The sequence below is a fragment of the Anticarsia gemmatalis genome, chromosome 25 (genome assembly GCF_050436995.1).
Source record: "Anticarsia gemmatalis isolate Benzon Research Colony breed Stoneville strain chromosome 25, ilAntGemm2 primary, whole genome shotgun sequence".
Classification (NCBI taxonomy): domain Eukaryota; kingdom Metazoa; phylum Arthropoda; class Insecta; order Lepidoptera; family Erebidae; genus Anticarsia; species Anticarsia gemmatalis.
This window is the reverse complement of record NC_134769.1, coordinates 8452566-8474747: the sequence shown is the minus strand read 5'-3', so window position 1 is coordinate 8474747 and position 22182 is coordinate 8452566. Positions and strand designations below refer to the sequence as shown.

General features: G+C 34.5%; 2 protein-coding genes across 2 annotated transcripts; one reads left to right on the top strand and one right to left on the bottom strand.

Moving 5' to 3' along the window:
- Positions 1 to 646: 646 nt before the first annotated feature.
- Positions 647 to 3489, bottom strand: LOC142984011 (facilitated trehalose transporter Tret1-like). The gene is made up of 4 exons (XM_076131275.1): positions 3448 to 3489; positions 2914 to 3049; positions 2074 to 2219; positions 647 to 1804 (listed from the first exon to the last, which is right to left on the bottom strand). The coding sequence occupies exons 1-4, from the start codon at positions 3487 to 3489 to the stop codon at positions 647 to 649; spliced, it is 1482 nt and encodes a 493-aa protein (XP_075987390.1).
- Positions 3490 to 9500: 6011 nt separating this feature from the next.
- LOC142983945 (facilitated trehalose transporter Tret1-like) lies at positions 9501 to 15724 on the top strand. Its single transcript, XM_076131163.1, has 4 exons — positions 9501 to 9794; positions 12733 to 12868; positions 13782 to 13927; positions 14214 to 15724. The coding sequence occupies exons 1-4, from the start codon at positions 9753 to 9755 to the stop codon at positions 15399 to 15401; spliced, it is 1512 nt and encodes a 503-aa protein (XP_075987278.1). The 5' UTR covers positions 9501 to 9752; the 3' UTR covers positions 15402 to 15724.
- The last annotated feature ends 6458 nt before the right edge of the window (positions 15725 to 22182 follow it).

Below are 22182 nucleotides of genomic sequence, written 5' to 3'. Positions count from 1 at the left end.
CACAAACATATTATATTTTATATTATTTAATTCTACCATTGATAACTTGAGTCCTATAATTTTATTTACAATGCGTTATCTAAATGAATTATTGCACAAAGTCGCGTGCGCACCTAATACTGTTGTAAAATTATTTGTTTACTTCTCTGTTAAAGATGTTTATGTATTTTGGAGATGACGTGTCTCTGAGTCACGAGGTCTCGGGTTTGGCTCCTGAGTAAAGAAACACGAGCATAAACGAAACAAACCATTTAAATTAGGAAAGACAATTGCAATCACCGTTGCGCTGATATGTGATTTTTAAAGGAGTATAGACTCATGAATGTGGTAAAATAATATTTGTAAAAAATAATAAGAGCTGACCGGTATAGTACAACTTTTCCCGTGGGAATTTTGATCCCTTCGATTCCAAAGAAATCTTGTCCTGACAGTTATAACAAAGATATTAAAAAGGACCATTGAATTTTGTTCCAAACTTTTGCGCGTACATACATTTTAGTGGTTAAATTTAATTACGATTATAAAGATAGATTATTTCAACAATATTTTATTTTTTACTTCTAATAATTTTTATTCACATTTGTAGCAAGATTGTTCAAGAAAAATACAATAACACAATTTTAAAGAACGAAATATAATCCCTTAATCATTCAATATGAACAGTACTTGTACTCTTATCAGACATTTTCCTTTTACTATCAGAACTCTGGTACAAAGACTTCGTAACTTCCATATCCTCAGAAACCACCCTCCCCCTGAACTCATCTTCAATCTGCTGGAGCGTCTTCCCTTTGGTTTCTGGCAACAGCAACCAGATAACCACCATACAGTAAGTTAAAGTACCGCCATAAACTAAATACACTCCATACATACCAATACTCTCTACTAAACCAGTAAAAGTCTGCAGAACTAAGAAGAAGGTTGCAGAATACGACGCTAAGCTGATAGTTCCACCTATACTCCGGTACTCTAAGGGAAATACTTCTCCTCCAATTACATTTGGCAATGGCATTATACCCAATGCTACTGGTATAATTTTCAAATTTATTAGTATTATTGGGATCCAAGATGAAGAAGGAAAATAAGCTTTGAAGTATAAATAACCGGCTAATGCTATTTGGGCGAGGATGGAGAAAGTGCCAGTAAAAAACATCATCGTTCGTCTTTTGAAACGATTGATAGCAAATACTGCTACTATGTTGACAGCAAGTCTTTGAGTGTCAAGAAATATCATCCAGAAGTAAGCATTTGCTTCTGGACCTATAACGGTTGCTATAATTACTGTTGAATAAGCAGCCATGGTTAACCCTCCAGCATAATTAATCAACACGTGCAAATGCATCATTAAAATAATTGGTTTGTAAAACTCTTTCTTCCGGACAGTTGTCAGAATATCAAATTTTTTGACAATATCTTCAGATAACTTCTCCCTTTCAAAGAGTATTCTTGCTTGTATCATTGCTTCTAGCTCTTCGTCTTCGTCATTTCCTCGAAGCCAGTGGAAGACTTGTCTACAATCTTCAAATCTTCCTTTAGCGACAAACCAGCTTGGAGATTCAGGAGAATAAATAGTAATGACGAGACTAATGAATGGAAAGGCCACACATATGACGGCAGTCATTTGCCAGCTGAGGAAGGAACCTATCAGATGTACAAAGAATAAGCCGAATGACTGTGTCAAGGAGACGATCGTGAGGAAGGCGCCTCTGTTCTTCGGACTGGTGTACTCTCCGATGAGGACTGATCGAAGAGGTGACATCATACCGACTGATAGACCTTGGAGAAGTCTGGCTGCGAACAGCATCTGGAAGTTAACTTTTACTGAGTCTGTTTACTCTGTCACTGATATTCAAAATTTTGCATTTTGTGTACCTCCGAGAACCTTACATACAAGGCCCTCTATCAAGCTAATTGACTTAACGACTTGGCGCGAGAGTAGTGCGTTTGATTCTTATTTGGATTAAGTAGTAGATTATAACTTGTAAGAAAAGAGTTGAATCTAAACTAAAAGGTAACTAGTATCACTTGGAGCACTTGGTATATAGTATGCTTGTATAAAAAGAAGTTTCTCACCTCAAAATTAGCAGTAACCGTGATGATCACCCAACTGAGTAGACTTAACAGGATCACAGTAAAGTGTGCTATCTTTCTTCCCCATTTCTCCATAATGGGGGGTGTTAAGAAACTGCCCAGTAGGTGAGTTATACCTATGATAGACGCTGCAAAAAAAGGTTTGTTATACATACACTGGCTTAGGTACTAATAACCGTCATGTAAGCTCTGTTTATATAAAACTAGCTGACTCGCGCAACTTCGCTTGCGTTACATAAGCGTTAAAAAATTTTCCCGTTTTTGTAACATTTTTTACTGGTACTTTGCTCCTATTGGTCGTAGCGTGATGATATATAGCCTATAACCTTCCTCGATAAATGGGCTATCTAACACTGGAAGAATTATTCAAATCGGACCAGTAGTTCTTCAGATTAGCGCATTCAAACAAACAAATAAACAAACAAACAATCAAACAAACAAACAATCAAACAAATAAACAAACAAACAAACAAACAAACAATCAAACAAACAAACTCTTCAGCTTTATAATATTATTATAGTATAGATATACTCTTCCCTCTCATAGTCCGGCAGAATAAGCAGGCGACACGACCAGTAAGAGGTCATGTACGGAACCGACAGCTTTATGTGCTCTTCTTTGAAAAACAACGAAAATACTTTTTCGGCTCGACCCGGGATTCGAACCCGGGACCTAGGTGCACATACTACCGACTGCGCCACAAAGGCAGTCACCAGATATCTACACAGTATTGATATACAATTAAATGGACTCTGTTAAGCAGAAAAGATTCAACCCATCAACAACATCATTTATTGATGTCATCGTCTAATTTAACTTACCTATCCAGGATGCTCTATCATCACTGAGGGTAAAGGCAGAGTCCTTATCTTTGAGCTGTGGCAGCAACACCGCAGGGTATCCCAGCATGCAGCCATGACCGATGATGTTGATGCCTACAGCTGCTGTCACGAAACACTGCAATTGAGAAAACTCTTACTAATATAATTATAAACCTTTTGGGAATGGGTTACTGTGTGGGTGATAATTATGGGAATACTTTTCACACGGCAAATCCTTTCACGCGGACGAAATCACGGATGGAAGCCGGTATGCCATAAAAAGTATTTGTTCCTTTGCTTGAATACAATATTTTATCCTTCACTTACTCTAGGGTTCGATCTTAGAAAATAATAGCCTGTAATTAATTGATCAATTATTTTCGAAATATTTCCATCACTGGAATGGTACTATTATATAAATTGTTTAAAAATCTAGTTCTTTAACATATTTCAATAGAACATGCAAAACTCCCAACTTGGCCAGCATAGTGGACTCCAAGCCTAACCCTCATAGTTAGAAGAAACTCAACTTACTTGTTTTAGGAATGGAGAAAATTTATTATTTATCGAAGACATTTTCACATGATTTAAATTAAGTATAAAACATATTTAATTTTCTTTTTAAATACCAAGTACTGCGAGTCATTTAAAATTATTAGAAACTGAACTAACGTCACGAGCGTTATTTTTACTGACTGAAAACCGACTTAACCTGAAATCCAGATAATATATAAGAATAATGAAATTGCGAAAAAATTAGGCCAAGTTCGAGTAAATCGTTAATTTTAATCTACAATCACAAGCATAAATATGTGTACCATCAATTTTAAGTAATTAACATCCTTTTAATATAAAATCTTTCTTTTTTAAAACGTTATTTCACTATCTATCTATACTAATATTATAAAGCTGAAGAGTTTGTTTGTTTGTTTGAACGCGCTAATCTCAGGAACTACTGGTCCGATTTGAAAAATTCTTTCAGTGTTAGTTAGCCCATTTATCGAGGAAGGTTATAGGCTATATATCATTACGCTACGACAAAAAGGAGCAGAGTACCAGTAAAAAATGTTACAAAAACGGGGAAAATTATGATTCTCTTATGTGACGCAAACGAAGTTGCGCGGGTCAGCTAGTCATAATATATTAAAAGTAAAAAGATCGCAGCTATTACACAATTTTAGTTGTAACAAAAATAATTTAAAAAATAATATAAAATTGACTGACTTTGTGGTGCGGTAAGTTATGTATTCGGTTGCTAACTGCAAGGTTCCTGGTTTGATTTCCAGTTCAAACAAAGTGCTATTGTTATTTTTCTGATTTATAATAGATTCATGTCAAAACTTGGTGTTTGTTGAAGTGTCCGGTATATGACAACAGACTCACCCCCTATTACATGGGACTAACATTGTTTATGGCAAACGACGGTGAGGGTGTTACATACACCTCTGCCTACGCCGTTGAGTGCGTTCGTTATGTTATGTATGTATGTATGACATGTATGTATAGGAAACGTAACAAACAGTGTAAAAATAAATATTGGAACCATGCCTATGACTATACTTTCTCTAAATTTATAGTTTATTCGTTAATGATGTTGATTGGAGGGGCCATTGTTTCTCGTCATTAGTTGACAAGTATTGATTAGGTTCGTTTGGTAAATACGACTGAAATATAATTAAATAAAAGAAATTAATAAAATCAATATACCGGGTGTCCCATTAATCAATGTCAAGACCAAAATGCCATGGTGGTTCTTAAAAAAAAAATTTTTTTTTTAAAGAATAATTTAAAAAAATTGCCATTTAAAAAGGCATGTAAAAAACAGTTTTTAAGTAATGTGACTACATACAATTAACCTTTTTCAAGGAGAATTGAAGTCAGACAGGCGGCTGGTTTAAAAAACAAAAGTCTTAGCCCTTTACATAATGTTTTTGAGAAGATATATTGTTTCCCACGTAATGTAGGATAACTTACAACCCGTAGCAATATAATATTATGTGTATCTACAAGTCGCGAAAGTTCTAATTCGGGCCTCATCCCTCGGTCTAATCCCCTTATTACACTAAAACAAATGCAGCAGTTTTGATGGAAAAGACAGAATTTCGCTTTTATAACATCATTTTATGAGTGGAAATATGGATTATACAATTTTATCTAAAATAGAATGATAATAAAACTTATCAAAGGAAATCATGTTATATCCGTTATCACATCCAAAGAACAAGATCAGTTAATAAATTATCATGTTCATGACTAGTCTAGACAAGATAAACAAAAAATATTCTTCATACAGATGCAGACTCAGCATGAATTTTGTATTTGGGCTTAGAACCCGATCATTACGCCAGACCAGTAATTGAAAAAATACCACTATAGAACTAACAACCCAGAATTGACTGCCTCCGTAGTCAGGTCGTCACGCTGTTACCATTGCGTCAGGAGGTCGTGGCTTCGATTCCCACGCGGAACAATTATTTGTGCGATCCACAAATTTTAATAATTGTTTCGGGTCAGGTTGTACCTTGTGTTTGTTGTTTGTATGTTTGTAAAAGTCTCCGCGACACAAGAGCAATTCTTAGTGCGGTTCTTGTCTTTTAAAAACAAAAGAAAAATAAGAAATAATAGATTTGAACCGGTGACCTCGTGATTAACTGTCACATGCACTACTGGTCGGAACACAGCGGTAATCTAATATTATGCACTGATTCGAAAGATATACTGAAACGCCTACAGTATTTGTATACTAAAAGTCTACAGACTGCTGTTTTACACTTGCTAAGAGATAAAACAAAGGAATTTGACAAAAGTTTATGCATATTCATAGTATTTCATAGTCCTTGCAAAACCACTGTCCTACTAATATTATAAATGCGAATGTCTGAGGGGATGTACGTAGTTTTAACCCCAAAGACTGTTAAAGACTTTTAGATTTTCACACAACATGTCTGAACAGACTTTGCTAAAAAATTGTAAACAGTTTATAACCTGGATTAAGACGTAGGACAGGTACCTAACTACTTTTTTATTTTTACCCTGAAATGTAATTTACGCTGATGAATGTAAAAATATTAGCATGTATGTTTGTTACGCTTTCATTACTAAACCACTATGCCGATTTAAATGAAATTTGACTTGGTCTAAGACTTGAATAAAACATAGGCTTCCTTAAAAATCACCCCCAAACGGCTTTTACCGGGTATACTTTTTAAGCAAACATTGCAATACGGATCAACTAGTATGAACCAGTAATAGCCGTAGAAAATAACCTACCACACCTACGTAGGTATTTCATGAATAGAGAGGGGAGTCGTGCAAAAAATAATGTAGTTTTATTTCTGGAATCATAGAACGGTATTACGTCAATTGTGACGTATGTTACAAGATTTTTATATTCATTCATTATCAGTCTAGCCTTTCTTCCAAACTATGTTGGAGTCGGCTTCCAGTCTCACTAGTCAACCAAATACCAGTGTTTTACATGGAGCGTCTGCCTATCTGACATCTACAACCCAATTAGTTACCTGGGTTATAACACGATACCCTTTGGTAAGACTGGTTGTCAGACGTTCAAGCTTCTGACTACTATTAGCGACTGTCAAAGATCTTCGAAAATCTTCTTCTTCTTCTTCAAATGACAGCCGGGACCCACAATAGAGCGTGCCTTCTGAAACACGGAGGCACTGCACATAATTAATTAATAAGTCTATTGTTCTAACTATAACAGGAAATCGCAATGCAGTTGAACAATAGGTATAATTTGTCTCTCCGAATTACACTCCAAGTTCTCTTGATAGTATAAGTCTTACTGATCGATAATTAACAATATCGAATAAGGAAACATGTGATAATATTATCATATAACAATGGATCAATAATCTATTGTCATAATATTTCGTACCGTTATCAAACGAAATACAAGATAAAAAAACGTAGATCACTGTGCGCCAATTATTATGGCCTTGGTGTACACAAGCGAATTATTATTATTATATTATATTATACTAGCTTTTTGCCTATGTCTTCGCCTGCAAGAAATATGAGCCCGTTTGGGGGGAATTTCAAGAAATCTTCATACCAAATTTCAACTTTCTACGCTCAGTAGTTTCGGCTCTGCGTTGGCCATCAGTCTCAAAGTAGTTTAGAGATTGTGTATAGTTCCCATGCGATTTCCGGGATAAATACTTGGTCTTCAACTATACTAAATTCCAGGTAAGTCAGTTAAGTGGTTTAGGCATGATGATAAGATATACAAAGGACAGACATGTAATTTCCCGGTCTCAAAATGTCTTTGGACATAGTTTCATCCAAATTGGTTCTCTGGTTTAGTTATAAAGAGGAGACTGGTGACAGATATACAGACGTATTTATAAGTTATTAGTAGGTATTATTAATAAGACTATATAACGATAGCCTATTGATATTATTATTGACCTGTAAACACAAAAATTTCCAATCACTACTTTTAAAAGCCTTCGGCTTGCGTATTGTGAGTCGATAACTAATGTACGTCAATTTGATAACTATGTAGGTACATTGCTGGTTTAACGTCAAGTATTAGTCATCATTATTTTAAGAAGAAAGCAATGGACAGGACAGCGTATACTTAATAATAAATTGTGAACTATGTTCCCTTACTGGCTTCCAGGCTGTTTTAACGCCTAGACTTGCAATAACATAATGCATTTTTTTACGAGATAATTAATATACATAAGTACACCTTTTAAGGATACCTGCAAAGAAATTATTGAAAAGAATGCAAAAATCTCGCCTCTACCAAATAACCTGAAAAGATTCCACCTACCGTTTACTCATACCAATGTTATTTTAACCTTGTATTCGTTTACAAAACATGCCTATGCACGGATCTTCCCAAACCCAAGGCCAAACATCGTAAATATCAGTTAAAGTATGTGAAAATTTAAAGAATACATAAAAGAAACTGTTTCAATGGCGGTGTATTAGTGAAATATGGGAAGTTATTTTTGCCAAGCTATTTTTATATCTAATTGATACGCGACCGACTGACTGAATTAGCATTGTGTTCAAAATTACTGAAAAACTGAAAGTATGACCATGAATTGGTTGTTGATGTTTTTAATTTATATGAGAATATTTCTTAATGGTACCCCGAAAATAGCATATAATTGGAAAATAGCAATAAATTCGCCCCTTTTTACATGGGACTAAGATTGTAAGAATGGCGAAACGCCGTGTACCTCTACAAAAAATGACGTGAATTTTGGATAGTTTGTGTACTTAGTAATATTTTTGAAGAAATGTAAATAGATTTTGAAAACCAAAAAGAAAACTGATTTGAATATTATATAATTTATAGATATTGGGAAGTTCTCCTGATTCTTCTTTATTTTGCGAAAGTAACAGATTTTTTGTTAAGAAGAATGCGAGACTGAGTGAGAGAGAAAAGAAGTTATTTTTGAATAATTTTATTAAAACCCTTTAATATAAATATAGTGAATAACCAGACTAAATATAAATGCAATATCTACAAACACGATAATCATTATAATCTTAGAGAAAAAATGCTGTGTAATAAAGTTACACAGCAATTTTCAGTAACATGATTATATTACCATCAATCAGTCAAAAACAGTTTTGAATCAGAGAAATTGATAAAAAAATCGAGAAATGCTTAGGCTTGCTACACACGTTCGGTTCGGCAATTTTTATTGAACAACAAAACCGACTCGAAGCAATTACTACACTTGTTCGGCTTGTGCCGATCGGGTAGTTCTTTCTTGTCCGATGGGTGGTTTAAACATTGAAACGCGGCGATGCCAAGCGGTAGTTTTCCCAAACATTAATCTAGATATATCGGCTTTGCCGCTCCATGTAAAATACTGATATTCAGCTGCACCCGGTGGGACTGAAAGCCGACTCCAACATAGTTTGGAAGAAAGGCCCTAGCCTGAAAATTCGGTTTTGCCGACTAAGCCAAATAATGCCGAACCGTATATTATAGGTACATCGCACTAATAATGCAATATTAACTCAAAATACAACTTTTATCAGAATCGACGAATAATAGAATTTGTTTATCACTCCCTATTATGGGTACAAAAAACTAAAAGTTCTTTGTGTTTTAAAAATGAAATAGAGGATATAATTTTGATACAAATAAAAAAACAGATAATGGTGTGCTTATAGTACGAGTATATTTAAATAATAATATTACATAAGTTATGATAGTATATTTTAAGTCTAAGTTATCGTGTGTGTATTGTTGCTAAGGTAGAATGTTATTGTACATAATTGTTATTTTTGATTTGTTATTATTTGTGCTACTTAGTATATTATAAAATGTTGTATGTAACCTAGAATAACATATAAGCGCTTTGGTGAACACTGTAAGCTTGTACTGTTTAATAAATAAATAAATAGTGTTAAGTCTAGTTGAAGTTGTAGTGATGTAAGTATTTTGAGTTGCTACACTATTGTATTATTAGTGCGATATGTGTGTATAGTAAGCCTGAGCGATAAAATTACGCAGCATTTTTTTCTAACTCGAATCGAATTTTCAACAGATCTTTAGGATAAAAATACTTTTTATGTTGTACGTGTTCCATCGCGCGATTTTTAGACAGTCTTATCAGATACAGCCACTAGCAAACATCGGCTACTAGGATTTATACGAGAAATATATATGAAAAATTCATCATAAATTTATATAAGCCTTATGTACATATAACCTATATTTTTTTGTTTATTTCGTGACATTGTGATTAGAACTGTTTAGTTTCAGTTACAAAACAGTGATAATGAATGACATTTTCAGTGTTTTTTGTGTACTGTGTTAGTTTTTTTCAATATTTTGAGCCATAATGTCGTCTAAAAAGAGCAGGTTTTCGCCTTTTATGAAACAAGTGAGTATTATAATATTTTTAATGAAACTAAATAATAATTACATTTATCAAACAAAAATTAAAATAATGTTTTTAATTTAAAATAAAAATGAATATTAAACACTGCAACAAATTTAAATTATTATGACTTCAAATTTTTATTTTATATAAAACGAATAATGATAAAATAGTTTATTATTATATAAAAAGCTATGATTTACATATTATATATTGTGAAGAAAACTCTTTTTAACTACTTTAATAACATACGAGAGAGCACGCCAGATAATAATTTATTTAATAAGATCTAGTTTTTTATAGAATTACTGAATTAGTCTCAATCAGATTAATTTTTCAGTCTTAAAATCATTATTGAATATTTAATAATATCGGAAACTACTAATAACGGGTTGTACTACTAACTACTTATAAACGTTTCCTACACATTTATTAGATTATTAACTAATAGCTTAGATGGTTTATATAGACTTACTCTCAAACTAAAATCAGTAAAATTACTAACTCTGGATAATTTTGACATTGAATCAAGAAATAATAATTACAGGGTTGATACCCCTCAAGGGAATATTCTAAGTCTCTTGTTAATTATTTTCTATATAACTGACCTAAGACAGACAGTGAAACATCTATGTCCTATTCGCCGAAGACAGAATATAATTATTTACGGAAGTCTTAATTAAATAATAACAAACATACATAGATACTGCCATCCTCACAAACTTTCGCATTTTATATTATTACTAGCGGACCCGACAGACGTTGTCCTGTGTAATAAATTAAAAATATAATTAAAAAAACATTGTCCAGCGGACAAAACTGTGAATCTAAACCATTCTCAGATCCCCTTGAACACACACAAAAAAATCATCAAAATCGGTCCAGTCGTTTAAGAGAAGTTCGGTGACATACACACTTACAGAAGAATTATATATATATATAAAGATGTAGTATTAGTAGGATAGTAGGTTAATCAAGTTAAACAAAATTAATTGATAAATTTTATGTATATTGCAACAAGGTTCAGATAAAATTAATTGATAATTTTATGTATATACCTAAACAATTATGTACCAGTCACATACCTACATACATAAAATTCACGCCTTTAGTAGGCAGAAAACAAAGAACGCCACTTATTACGATCTTTACAAACTTCCCTTGCTTCATAAACGTTAATACTTTTTGTCATACAAGACTATGGTTAATTGTACATTTTATATTGCTTATCAATTAAACGAAACGTGAGAAATTATTAGTACTTTTTAAGATCTGTATAATCAATTAATACATTATAATTTAATAAGTTTCCGTTTGCACACGCTAATATAATCATTAATTATCAGATTGGATAAGTGTTTATTGTATAATTGTCTAACTGTTCACGGTTTTAGTTTGCACACGCTAATCGGAATTATTTATCAGTTCCTTATTTGTTAATCCAGATAATAATATAACAATGTGCAAATTTTCGTTTGATTCCGTTTAGCAGTTTTGGCGTTATTGGGTAACAAACATCTGTAAGCCGAGGAATTTTCGTGTATTATATATTTATAAATACATGTTTACCCATACTGTACATTTATAATACAGGGAATTTACGTGAACAGTAATTTAATTTTGAAATACCTGACATTTCGGCACAGGTTTCATTGGCCGTGGTTGCAGCCTAAAAATGCGTGTTCGCGTGAATTTCCGTATTCCTTTATATAAATTGTAAAAAATATTTTCATTTTAGATTCATCTAGTTCGCTATTGCACAATATTATTTGAACTTATTTTTAACTCAATTTCTCTGACTGCGTATGCGCTAGGCACTTGAAACTACTACGCAATCAACTCACTCATCTTTGTATTTATTGTAAATATTTAATTATTGAAATTTATCTTTAAAATTAAGACCAGATATTATTTATAAAAAAGGTTGTAAATCATGAATAAGTAAAAAAATATACTTGATTTTTTTTTAAGCTGAACGTGTTTTTATTTTTAAACGAAACTAATATATTTAAAGGAAATAAATATCAAAAATAAACTTATTTATAACATTTAACATGAGGGGTTTTAGTTCTCAACTTCACCACGTTGGCCGAGTGCGGGCTAAGAACCTCTAGGAACCATCATACCGTGAAGGACTCTTTTCAAAGGCATGCGCGTTTTCATGACGATGTTTCATTTTACAGTTAGGTGATATTCATACCTGTACTTATATGAATATGACAAGTCATTCTACGTCGCCTTCTACTTTACGAACACCAAACTAAGCCTCTAGTTAATGAAATTAGCACTTCCAAACTAATACAGTGATATGACAGTACACCTGACATCTGTCATTCAAAACATAAATGTCAAACACGCACTAGAATGGTTGACATGTTTGTCTATGGCCTTAACATGTGTTAAGTTTGATTGACATAGAACACAGACTGTCTACCGGCCAGTGGCCTGCCGAATATGAATTATTATTTAGATTTAAAAAAAAACGTATTTACATTGTTTAGTAAAATGCAAGCCGAGAAAAACGTAGCTTAACCGTGGAGACCCGCGCGGCTGTTGTCAACAATGTAAACAATGGAGCTCGTGGCTTACACGAGCTCCACGAGCTCCTATCTTTTTTTAACCCATTACTGTCCCACTGCTGGGCAAGGGTCTCCTCCCGTAATGAGGGAGGGGTTAGGCCTTAAGTCCACCACGCTGGCCAAGTGCGGGTTGGAGACTTTGCATGCCCTCAATAAATATATTAAACAAATTTTAGGCATGCAAGGTTTCCTCACGATGTTTTCTTTCACCGTTAGAGCAAGTGATGATTTTTTCTAACTCTATTACTCCTAATTTGCTCCTCTCATTACTAATCTAAATTCATAATAAACTTCATAATCATATCGTTTCACACGAACGTCTACAAGAACCAATAAATAATGTATTTGTTATTAAATTGCAGTGTTTCGTGACAGCAGCTGTCGGTATCAACATCATCGGTCATGGCTGTGTTCTCGGCTACCCCGCCATATTGCTGCCTCAGCTCAAGGAGAAAGACTCCTCCTTCACTCTAAGTGTTGCAGCCTCTTCTTGGATCAGTAAGTACTTTGACTACTCCTACCTCACAAACCGGGGTCCAGCATTTGTCCATCAGTGGAAGAGTAGGGTTAAAAAAGAAAAACAACATACATACAGACAGACATACAAGCAGTCGTATGCAGCCGTCGAAGACACAAATGCAATTTCATACATAAATATTCATTTTTTATTTTAATTTATTCCTTGTTTATTGTTATCCCGGTACTAAGCTCGTAGCTTTAACCGTGATGCCAGATATGGGATGTGGAATATTTGGAATTCTATACAATTATTGAGTTAACAATATGCGAATTCCGGTTCAAAGTTACACTGCAGTGTAATTAATCAATGCCTAAAAAATAGAGTCAACAAATAAATTTCGTTATAAAATGTCAGCTTCAAAATAAAACAAAAATAGTAGAAACACGGAAAAAACATGTAATTATTATACCTTGGTTTGCTTATCAGTGGCACAATATTTTGATTCAAATAGGTTTTAAATAAGAAACCTTCATGTTATTCTGTAAAATAAAGTCTATTGATATCCTCAAAATAAGACACATCAGAATAAAAGTTCAATTATCAGAAATTGAAAGGAGTAAAAAAACAAAAAATAAAATCTCCTATTTTCGGCGATGTCTTTTAAAAATGTCAAGTGCGTAGTACTCGTAACCAGCGATCCTGTATGACAACATATAAGGATGCGAATGACACAAAGGAAGTATGTAAGGATCGTACCAAGTGGTGTTCTTTTTAGTCTCTGCCTATCTTTATGAAAAAAGTCGTGATATTACGTATGAATGTATGTTATTCTGTCAAATAAAGTCTTTATCGATATCCTTAAAATAAGACTCATCAAAATAAAGGTTCAATTATCAGAAATTGATAGCAGCCAAAACAGAAAATAACCTTTGTCCCTATTTCTCCTCACAGCATCAATTCTGGGCATAATTCAATTGGTCGGCAGTTTCGTCTCCCCTCCGATTATGGAGCGGTATGGTAGAAAGATAGCACACTTTGCCGTCATCATGCCGACTCTCCTCAGCTGGTTTATAATCACGCTTGCATTCAATTTTGAGGTAAGGTTCTTTGATTACTTACTAGATACAGCTACATGTGTTTTTCGATGGGACTAGGAACTATAAGGCCGATAGCAAAAAACGCCGATGCGATACCTACAAATGTCTATTATAATTGCAATAATTAGATTTGTCTTCTAATGCTATTTTGTACTTTCGGGTTCCTAACTACCATGTTCAAACTTGAATTTCTTCATCGTGTGTTACTGACTTTTAGCATCTTCATTGCTTCTGCCTTTAATATACACCTGACTTCATAAGTAAGCACATTTTTTATTTCTTTCAGATGCTGTTTGCAGCCAGACTTCTCCAAGGTCTATCAATCGGTATGATGTCTCCTCTTCGATCAGTTCTCATCGGAGAGTACACCAGCCCGAAGAACAGAGGCGCCTTCCTCACGACCGTCTCCCTGACACAATCATTCGGCATATTCCTGGTACATCTGATAGGTTCCTTCCTCAGCTGGCAAATGACTGCCGTAATATGCGTGATCTTCCCTTTCATTAGTCTCGTCATGACCATCTACTCTCCAGAATCTCCAAGCTGGTTGGTCACTAAAGGAAGGCATGAAGACTGTAGGAAAGTTTTCCACTGGCTTCGAGGTGATGATGAAAACGCAGAGCTTGAAGAAATGATTCACGCGCGAGTACTTTTTGAAAGAGCAAGAATTTCGGAGAAATTTGAACATAAGACTAATCGTTTACAAGACATGTGGTCTACAATACAGAAGAAAGAATTCTACAAGCCAATTATTCTGATGATGCACGCTCACGTCTTGATCAACTTCTCAGGAGGTACCACCATGTCAGCGTATTCCACGGTCATTGTAGCATCAGTGTTGGGACCAGAAGCTGACGCCTACTTCTGGATGATATTCCTCGACGCCCAAAGATTCGTGTTCAACACTATAGCAGTATTTGCAATCAATCGTTTCAAGAGACGAACAATGATGTTTTCTACTGGAGCTTTATCAGTCTTCTCTCAGCTGGCTTTGGCTGGGTACTTATATTTTAAGCAGCATGACAGTCTTCCTTACGACTCCCTTTGGATACCTATCCTACTCATCAATCTGAAGATCTTAGCAGTAGCTGTAGGGACGTTACCACTGCCAAATGTAATTGGAGGAGAAGTATTTCCTTTAGAATACAGAAGTATAGGTGGAACTATCAGTTTAGCATCTTTCTCTGGAACCTTGTTCTTAGTTCTTAAGACTTTTACTGGTTTAGTGGAAAGTATAGGTATGAGTGGAGTATATCTGGTTTACGGAGGTATTATTGCTTACTGTATGGTGGTTATCTGGTTGCTGCTGCCAGAAACCAAGGGCAAGACGCTGCAGCAAATTGAGGATGAGTTCAGAGGTAAACCGTTGGCTCCAGAAGAAATTGAAGCAAGGAAGTCTTTGCAAGAAGATCCTGTTGTAGCGTATAAGAGGAAAATGTCTGTGAAGAGCGCAAGTTCTATTCATATTGAATAAATTGTTGACTACATTTTTAAGGTAACACATACTTGGATCATATCGGTGATGTCCTTCAAAAAGTAAAGTTGTAGTACTTCTAGTACTTCTAGCTGGCCGCCTCTGTATGAAACAATGTATTGTAGGTGCAAAAGTAACTTGTACCTAATTATATTAGAAAAAAGGCGGATTTTATGACGTACTAGCTGACCCGCGCAACTTCGCTTGCGTTACATAAGCGTGAAAATTTTTTCCCGTTTTTTGTAACATTTTTCACTGGTACTCTGCTCCTATTGGTAGTAGCGTGATAATATATAGCCTATAACCTTCCTCGATAAATGGGCTATCTAACACTGAAAGAATTTTTCAAATCGGACCAGTAGTTCCTGAGATTAGCGCGTTCAAACAAACAAACAAACAAACAAACAAACAAACAAACTCTTCAGCTTTATAATCTATACTTATAATAAATCTGTAGAGAGGTCAATTCTGTACATTGAATATATTTAAAAAAAAACCAATGGGGGATGTTTAGTAACGGATACTGATACCGAATCTGCAATTTATAATTTTCTTTTCTGTCTGTCTGTCTGTCTGTCTGTCTGTCTGTCCTCCGTCTGTATGTGTCGCTATCACGTAAAAACTACCGGATAGAACGCACTGAAATTTGCTATATGCATAGAATAAGTAGTGGAGCAGTTCCTAGGATACTTTTTATCGCATAATTTTTCATAGATTTTTAGAAAATTGAAAAAAATACGTAGAAATCTTTCGAACCTGCGTTTCCCTAAAGATACCATAGATGGCGTTGCGAATCCATTTCACAACATTCGCAATATAGTTCGCGGCGCCTGCCGTATCGATACCTGTTGTTCGCACCAACCAATAGATGGCGTATAGTCCGCAACAAAGCATGTTTTTCCTAATTAATTTATTTTGATTGCTTTATTGTAAAAAAAATACCTTTGAAACAGGCTATACATTTATAAGATTTTCAAACATAAATGTTGTATGATTTATTACACAAAAATGTTGGTTTACGAGGGTCCGGTGCGGTCGGGATATCCTAGGTGGCAAACCGAATAATTTCGTTTGTGGTCGTTGTTCGCCGCTACTAACAGATGGCGTTGTAGTTCGTAACACATAACCAAATTAATTGGTTGCATTAAGGAAATAAATTGGATAGCTATGCAACAGACTATAGGTAAGTTTTAAAAAATAAACAACGGATGATATATAAAAAATAATTACGGGTTACGCGGTTCCGGACGTATCATCGCAAGTACCTATACATTATTAAGCATAAAATGTGTTTAGGCATCATTAGTTCAGAAAAATACCTCACATAAAATTCAAGGGCGTACAAAACTCATACCGGAAGGTCGACCAACAATGTTTCAATTTAAATACGAATCATTTAAAACTGAGTACGAACTCAGTGACCAATTATACATGGTTTGAACACAAAAGATATACCTACTCTTTGAGTATGGTAATACAGTAATGTTGTGAAATATGCGTCAAATTTACACTTTCACGGATAATTTTCCTGTATCAGCGCCTTCTACACTCCAGCAGAGTCCGGCAGTCTTGCCCCCACCCCAATTCCAAATTTCCATATTGCATAGTACTCATCGCTCTAATTTCCCCTCTAAATTTCCTATTGAATTTTTAAGAAGAGCCAAGGTCAGGCAAGCGGTCCTAAAAATGCCTAGCCAAATCTATGGCAACCCTAATCAATGTAGGATAATATGTATTTTGGAATTAAAATCTAAGTAGTTCTATGTTTTGCTTTTTATTTTCAGGAGAACGACCCAGTAACCCAAGTGTTATCACGTTCCAAATAATTCCATTTTAAATACTTAATTCTAAACCTAGGTCAATGGCCTTACATTAAAAAAAATTGTAACGTTATTCACAATATCCTTTTTGTACTAAGTATGTTTTTTTTATCTGATTAACATTTAGGATATTTATAATATTTAAAAAAAAATCGAATCGCCTTTTTGGAATAAACGTATAATTTTATCTTGCATATTAATTGCGTTCGTGGTCGAAGTAGTAACATATCAAGTTTGAACTTTTGTTTTGTCATGAGAGAGTAAGTTCAAATCCTAACGAGTGACATTTCATTTTTGTACAATTTATTTATTTTTTTAAATTTTGTGTTAATTTTTTTAGGTGATTTAATTCAATGTTATCATTTTTTGACATATTTTTTTATTTAAATAACATTTTTATCACAATATTGAGTGAGCGAATATTTTTGTTGTCATAAATTCCGCAGTCTTTTGAAAGTATAAGTAGGTACCTACTTGGTTATTCAATATTTTAAATCTTAATCTAAATTATTAATCTATTTTTAATAGGATTGTTAGCTGCCTGTTGCAAAAAAAAAATCTCTAAGATTCATTTAGTACGATCATAATATGAAATTTTATTACTCATTAATAGTCATTTATTTCAAACCCACAGCGATTCTAATGTACCGCCTGGGTATAAATATAGGTATTCTTATCTATATCTATTCTATACTTATTCTATACTTATAATAATAAATCTGTAGAGAGGTCAATTCTGTACATTGAATATATTTAAAAAAAAACCAATGGGGGATGTTTAGTAACGGATACTGATACCGAATCTGCAATTTATAATTTTCTTTTCTGTCCTCCGTCTGTATGTGTCGCTATCACGTAAAAACTACCGGATAGAACGCACTGAAATTTGCTATATGCATAGAATAAGTAGTGGAGCAGTTTCTAGGATACTTTTTATCGCATAATTTTTCATAGATTTTTAGAAAATTGAAAAAAATACGTAGAAATCTTTCGAACCTGCGTTTCCCTAAAGATACCATAGATGGCGTTGCGAATCCATTTCACAACATTCGCAATATAGTTCGCGGCGCCTGCCGTATCGATACCTGTTGTTCGCACCAACCAATAGATGGCGTATAGTCCGCAACAAAGCATGTTTTTCCTAATTAATTTATTTTGATTGCTTTATTGTAAAAAAAATACCTTTGAAACAGGCTATACATTTATAAGATTTTCAAACATATGTATGATTTATTACACAAAAATGTTGGTTTACGAGGGTCCGGTGCGGTCGGGATATCCTAGGTGGCAAACCGAATAATTTCGTTTGTGGTCGTTGTTCGCCGCTACTAACAGATGGCGTTGTAGTTCGTAACACATAACCAAATTAATTGGTTGCATTAAGGAAATAAATTGGATAGCTATGAAACAGACTATGTGGTAAGTTTTAAAAAATAAACAACGGATGATATAAGTATAAAAAATAATTACGGGTTACGCGGTTTCGGACGTATCATCGTAAGTATACATTATTACGCGTCTGAAGAGCTCCGGCGCAGATAGGACCTATAATAATATTCTGAATCTAGACGGGTAAGCAATGGTCAGTCTATAATAAGGTATTATATTTTACACTGTAAACTGCTACGGATACAGACGAGAGCGGAAAAGAAGGTAACCACAGGAAATCAGGCCTGCCTGAGCCTGTGTCACATTGTGTGCCCTTCGGGTCCCTTTCGTAAATAACCATTAGATGACATAAGAGTTGTTAACATTTTTATGTGTAGGTGTATCGAGTGCTTCGCAATTCGCGTGCTCAAACGAATAAGCAACAGTACGAAATTCACGCGAGCGGAGCCGCACGGGTCAGCTAGTATTATATATAGTATAGATGAAACTTTTGAAGGGATTGAAATTAGAAATGGTGCTCGTCGTCTATTTCTGGGGTGTTCGTGTATCGATGGTGATATCATATTCAATTTAAAGTTATTACATATATGTTAAAATGAATGTGATCGTTTAGATCCTTTTGTTTACCTATGATATTGAATATATTCGTCAGTAGGTGCGAAAAGATAAACTGTTTTGACGTTATTGCGTGCTTGGATAAACGTGACTGCCGGGAAAAACGAGATTAGATTTTATTTTGATTTATCACTTTGTGTCTGGCTGTTTGCCAAAAGTCAGTGATACTGACATATCAGCATTCTTGTTGAAGACTGAAATGAATGAGATTGAGGTAGTGACGTCATAGAATAGAGTAATCAAATGGAGCTAAAAATGTTGATTAATTTCAATATGTTCATCTTCATTTGCAAAAGCCTTGAAAAATGTTTCATAGAGGTTAGAAAGAAACATGCGATTGATACTTAAATCCATACTTTACCAAATAAACATTTTTGTCAGAGTAGACATGTCCTTTCTTCGTGTGACCGGCTGAACCAATGTAGATAAAATTTGGCTGGCTGATAGATTGTCTTGGCGAAAGACTTATGCTACATTTTCTTAAAAAATAGTTTTGGGTCTAAGTCCTATTGAGCATATTCATGATGGATGAATTATACAAAAGCCTGTAAGATATAAATTAGTGATGAATAAATATCAGTAGAAAGTTTAGATCATAGATTGAAGGGTAATTCGTGATGCATAGTATTTAATTGTTGTCTTGTTATAATGTATATTTTTTGATCTTGAATAAATTATTGTTACTGTTTATGTGTTTTTTTATGTTTGCTCAAAAATGCTCATACGTAACCTATTGTGCTATACGTATAAGCGCAATATAAAGTGCTTATAACGGTCGGTAAACGATCACATAATTTTAAAACTACTTGCATGACATTGCTACATCGTTTTCAGCAGGAGCTTAGAAGTCGCAGCCGTATTGACTTTTAACGTGCCCTTTTCAGTTTTATATCGCTTTATTTACCACTGTCGACTATCGACAACCGCCTAGCATTGCATCACCATGTTTTCCTTTACCGTTGGAACAAGTGATAACTATTTCTAATACACTCATAACTTCGAAAAGTCATTGGTGTGTTGCCTCGGATTCGAACCTGCAAGCTCTTGCGTGGGAGGTACCAACTTATACCGCTCGGCTATCACTGCTCTTTGCTCTCACTTACTTATATATTTTTTTTTAAATACGATGAGACCGATTGTATATATTTGGACTGTAGGTATGTGCAAAGTTACGTTACACTGTTACATAAGCCTGTACTGATGGTTTCAAGTGATCGTTAAAATATATTGTAAAGGCTGTATACGAATAGTATATCGTCACAAAAGGCTTTGATAGCCAAGTGCCTGTTAGTCTTCGATGTCAATGGTTCCATATCACCGTATAGTTCTAAGAACTATATTTTTTGACATCTTCAAAAATTATGTATCATGACTTTTCTGTCATTAATTTCAGTGATTGCTCAAAATTAATGCGAAATCAAAAAATTATATTAGGAAATATTTAAACATTATATAACTTACTGTACATTTAAAGTAGTGTTTAACATGATTACCTCGCGGCCTTAACCGTAACGCCTCGTGTGGGTGCGAATAACACCCGGGACAATATTTATGTGATGAGCACAAGTATTTGATCAGAGCGTGGATGTAAATTTATCTATATATTTAGAAGTACATAAGTATGTTAATCAATTGTCTAATTACACTCGTAAATCCTTTGTGATCTAATTCACCTTCATTATTAAATGAAAAGTCCAGTTTGCTTCACCTGAATAAGGAACCCTAAAATGCAGTATTTTAATTCAAAACAATTCTCAAATATACTGAATATGTTTTGATAGAAAGTTGATGAATAGCATTGAATAATACTTCGTAGACCGTTTGAGTCTTACAAACACAATAATCTCAAGTGTATTGATATAAAGGTCATATGAGTGTAAATTATGAAATTATAGGAAGTAAAACATGACACATTTATGTTTAGCTTTGTGTATAATATCGATGCCTTCTTCAACCGTTTATGAGTATTTAAATGTTATAGTAATGCGACAGTTGTACACACTGGTCGGTCAAAAATCAGTGAGTTAAACAACCTTAGGGCGAACATTCTTTAGGTGGGTGGCCGTTTATCGACATAGAGGTATGAGGCGATTGTCCCCGTAGAGTTTCAGCTGAAGTGATATCACAGCTAGCGTAGAGCCGAATGTTATGCAGGTGTATCGTTAGACTTAAGCCCTTCTCCCATTACGATACGCCCGCGCGACTCTAGTCTCGGAGACTAGTCGCCACGAAGTATCTCACATACATTTGTATGGAGACTCTCACATTACGATACTGGTATTCTACGCGTTCGCGACTAGTCTCGCGATACCCGCCGTGTTGGTCGCTTGTGCGTCGCGTCTCGCGTAGACATGCGCTTAACATGTTCGGGAGCGGATTGAACATGGAATCATTCATTTCCTAATTGGAACTATGTTCAGGAAACATGTTCGCGGAACTATATAGTTCCACCACGTTTCAAGTTTGACAAAATTTAACATTTGATAATATAGGTAGTTCCTCAGTTCCTCACAGCTCCTAGGTGCTATAGAAACTGTGAGAAATTGAAAACTGCTTTATAGTTTATACATTATTTGTTACTGTATGAATGTAGACAAAAATATCCCTTGATTTACCTTCATACTTTACACAGGCTTAGGACTGTCAACCAAGAGATAAAATATAAAAAAATATGCAATCTACAGTTTTGACTTTCCTACAAAAACTCTACAATTTATGTTTCTTTCAATATATGGATGAATCCAGTATTTTCTACTCTTGCGTTGACGTCTTCTATTTCTATAAAACAAAAAAACTGCAAGAGCTTCATCGTCACTGGAGTCGCTCGACATAACGTCAGTCTACAAAAAACGAGTTTGCACAAATGATGAATTTAGTAACTTTTAAGTTGCATAATATGCGAGCATCGGGTAGCGAACATGTATCCAACTAGTATTATACTCGAGTATCGTACCCTA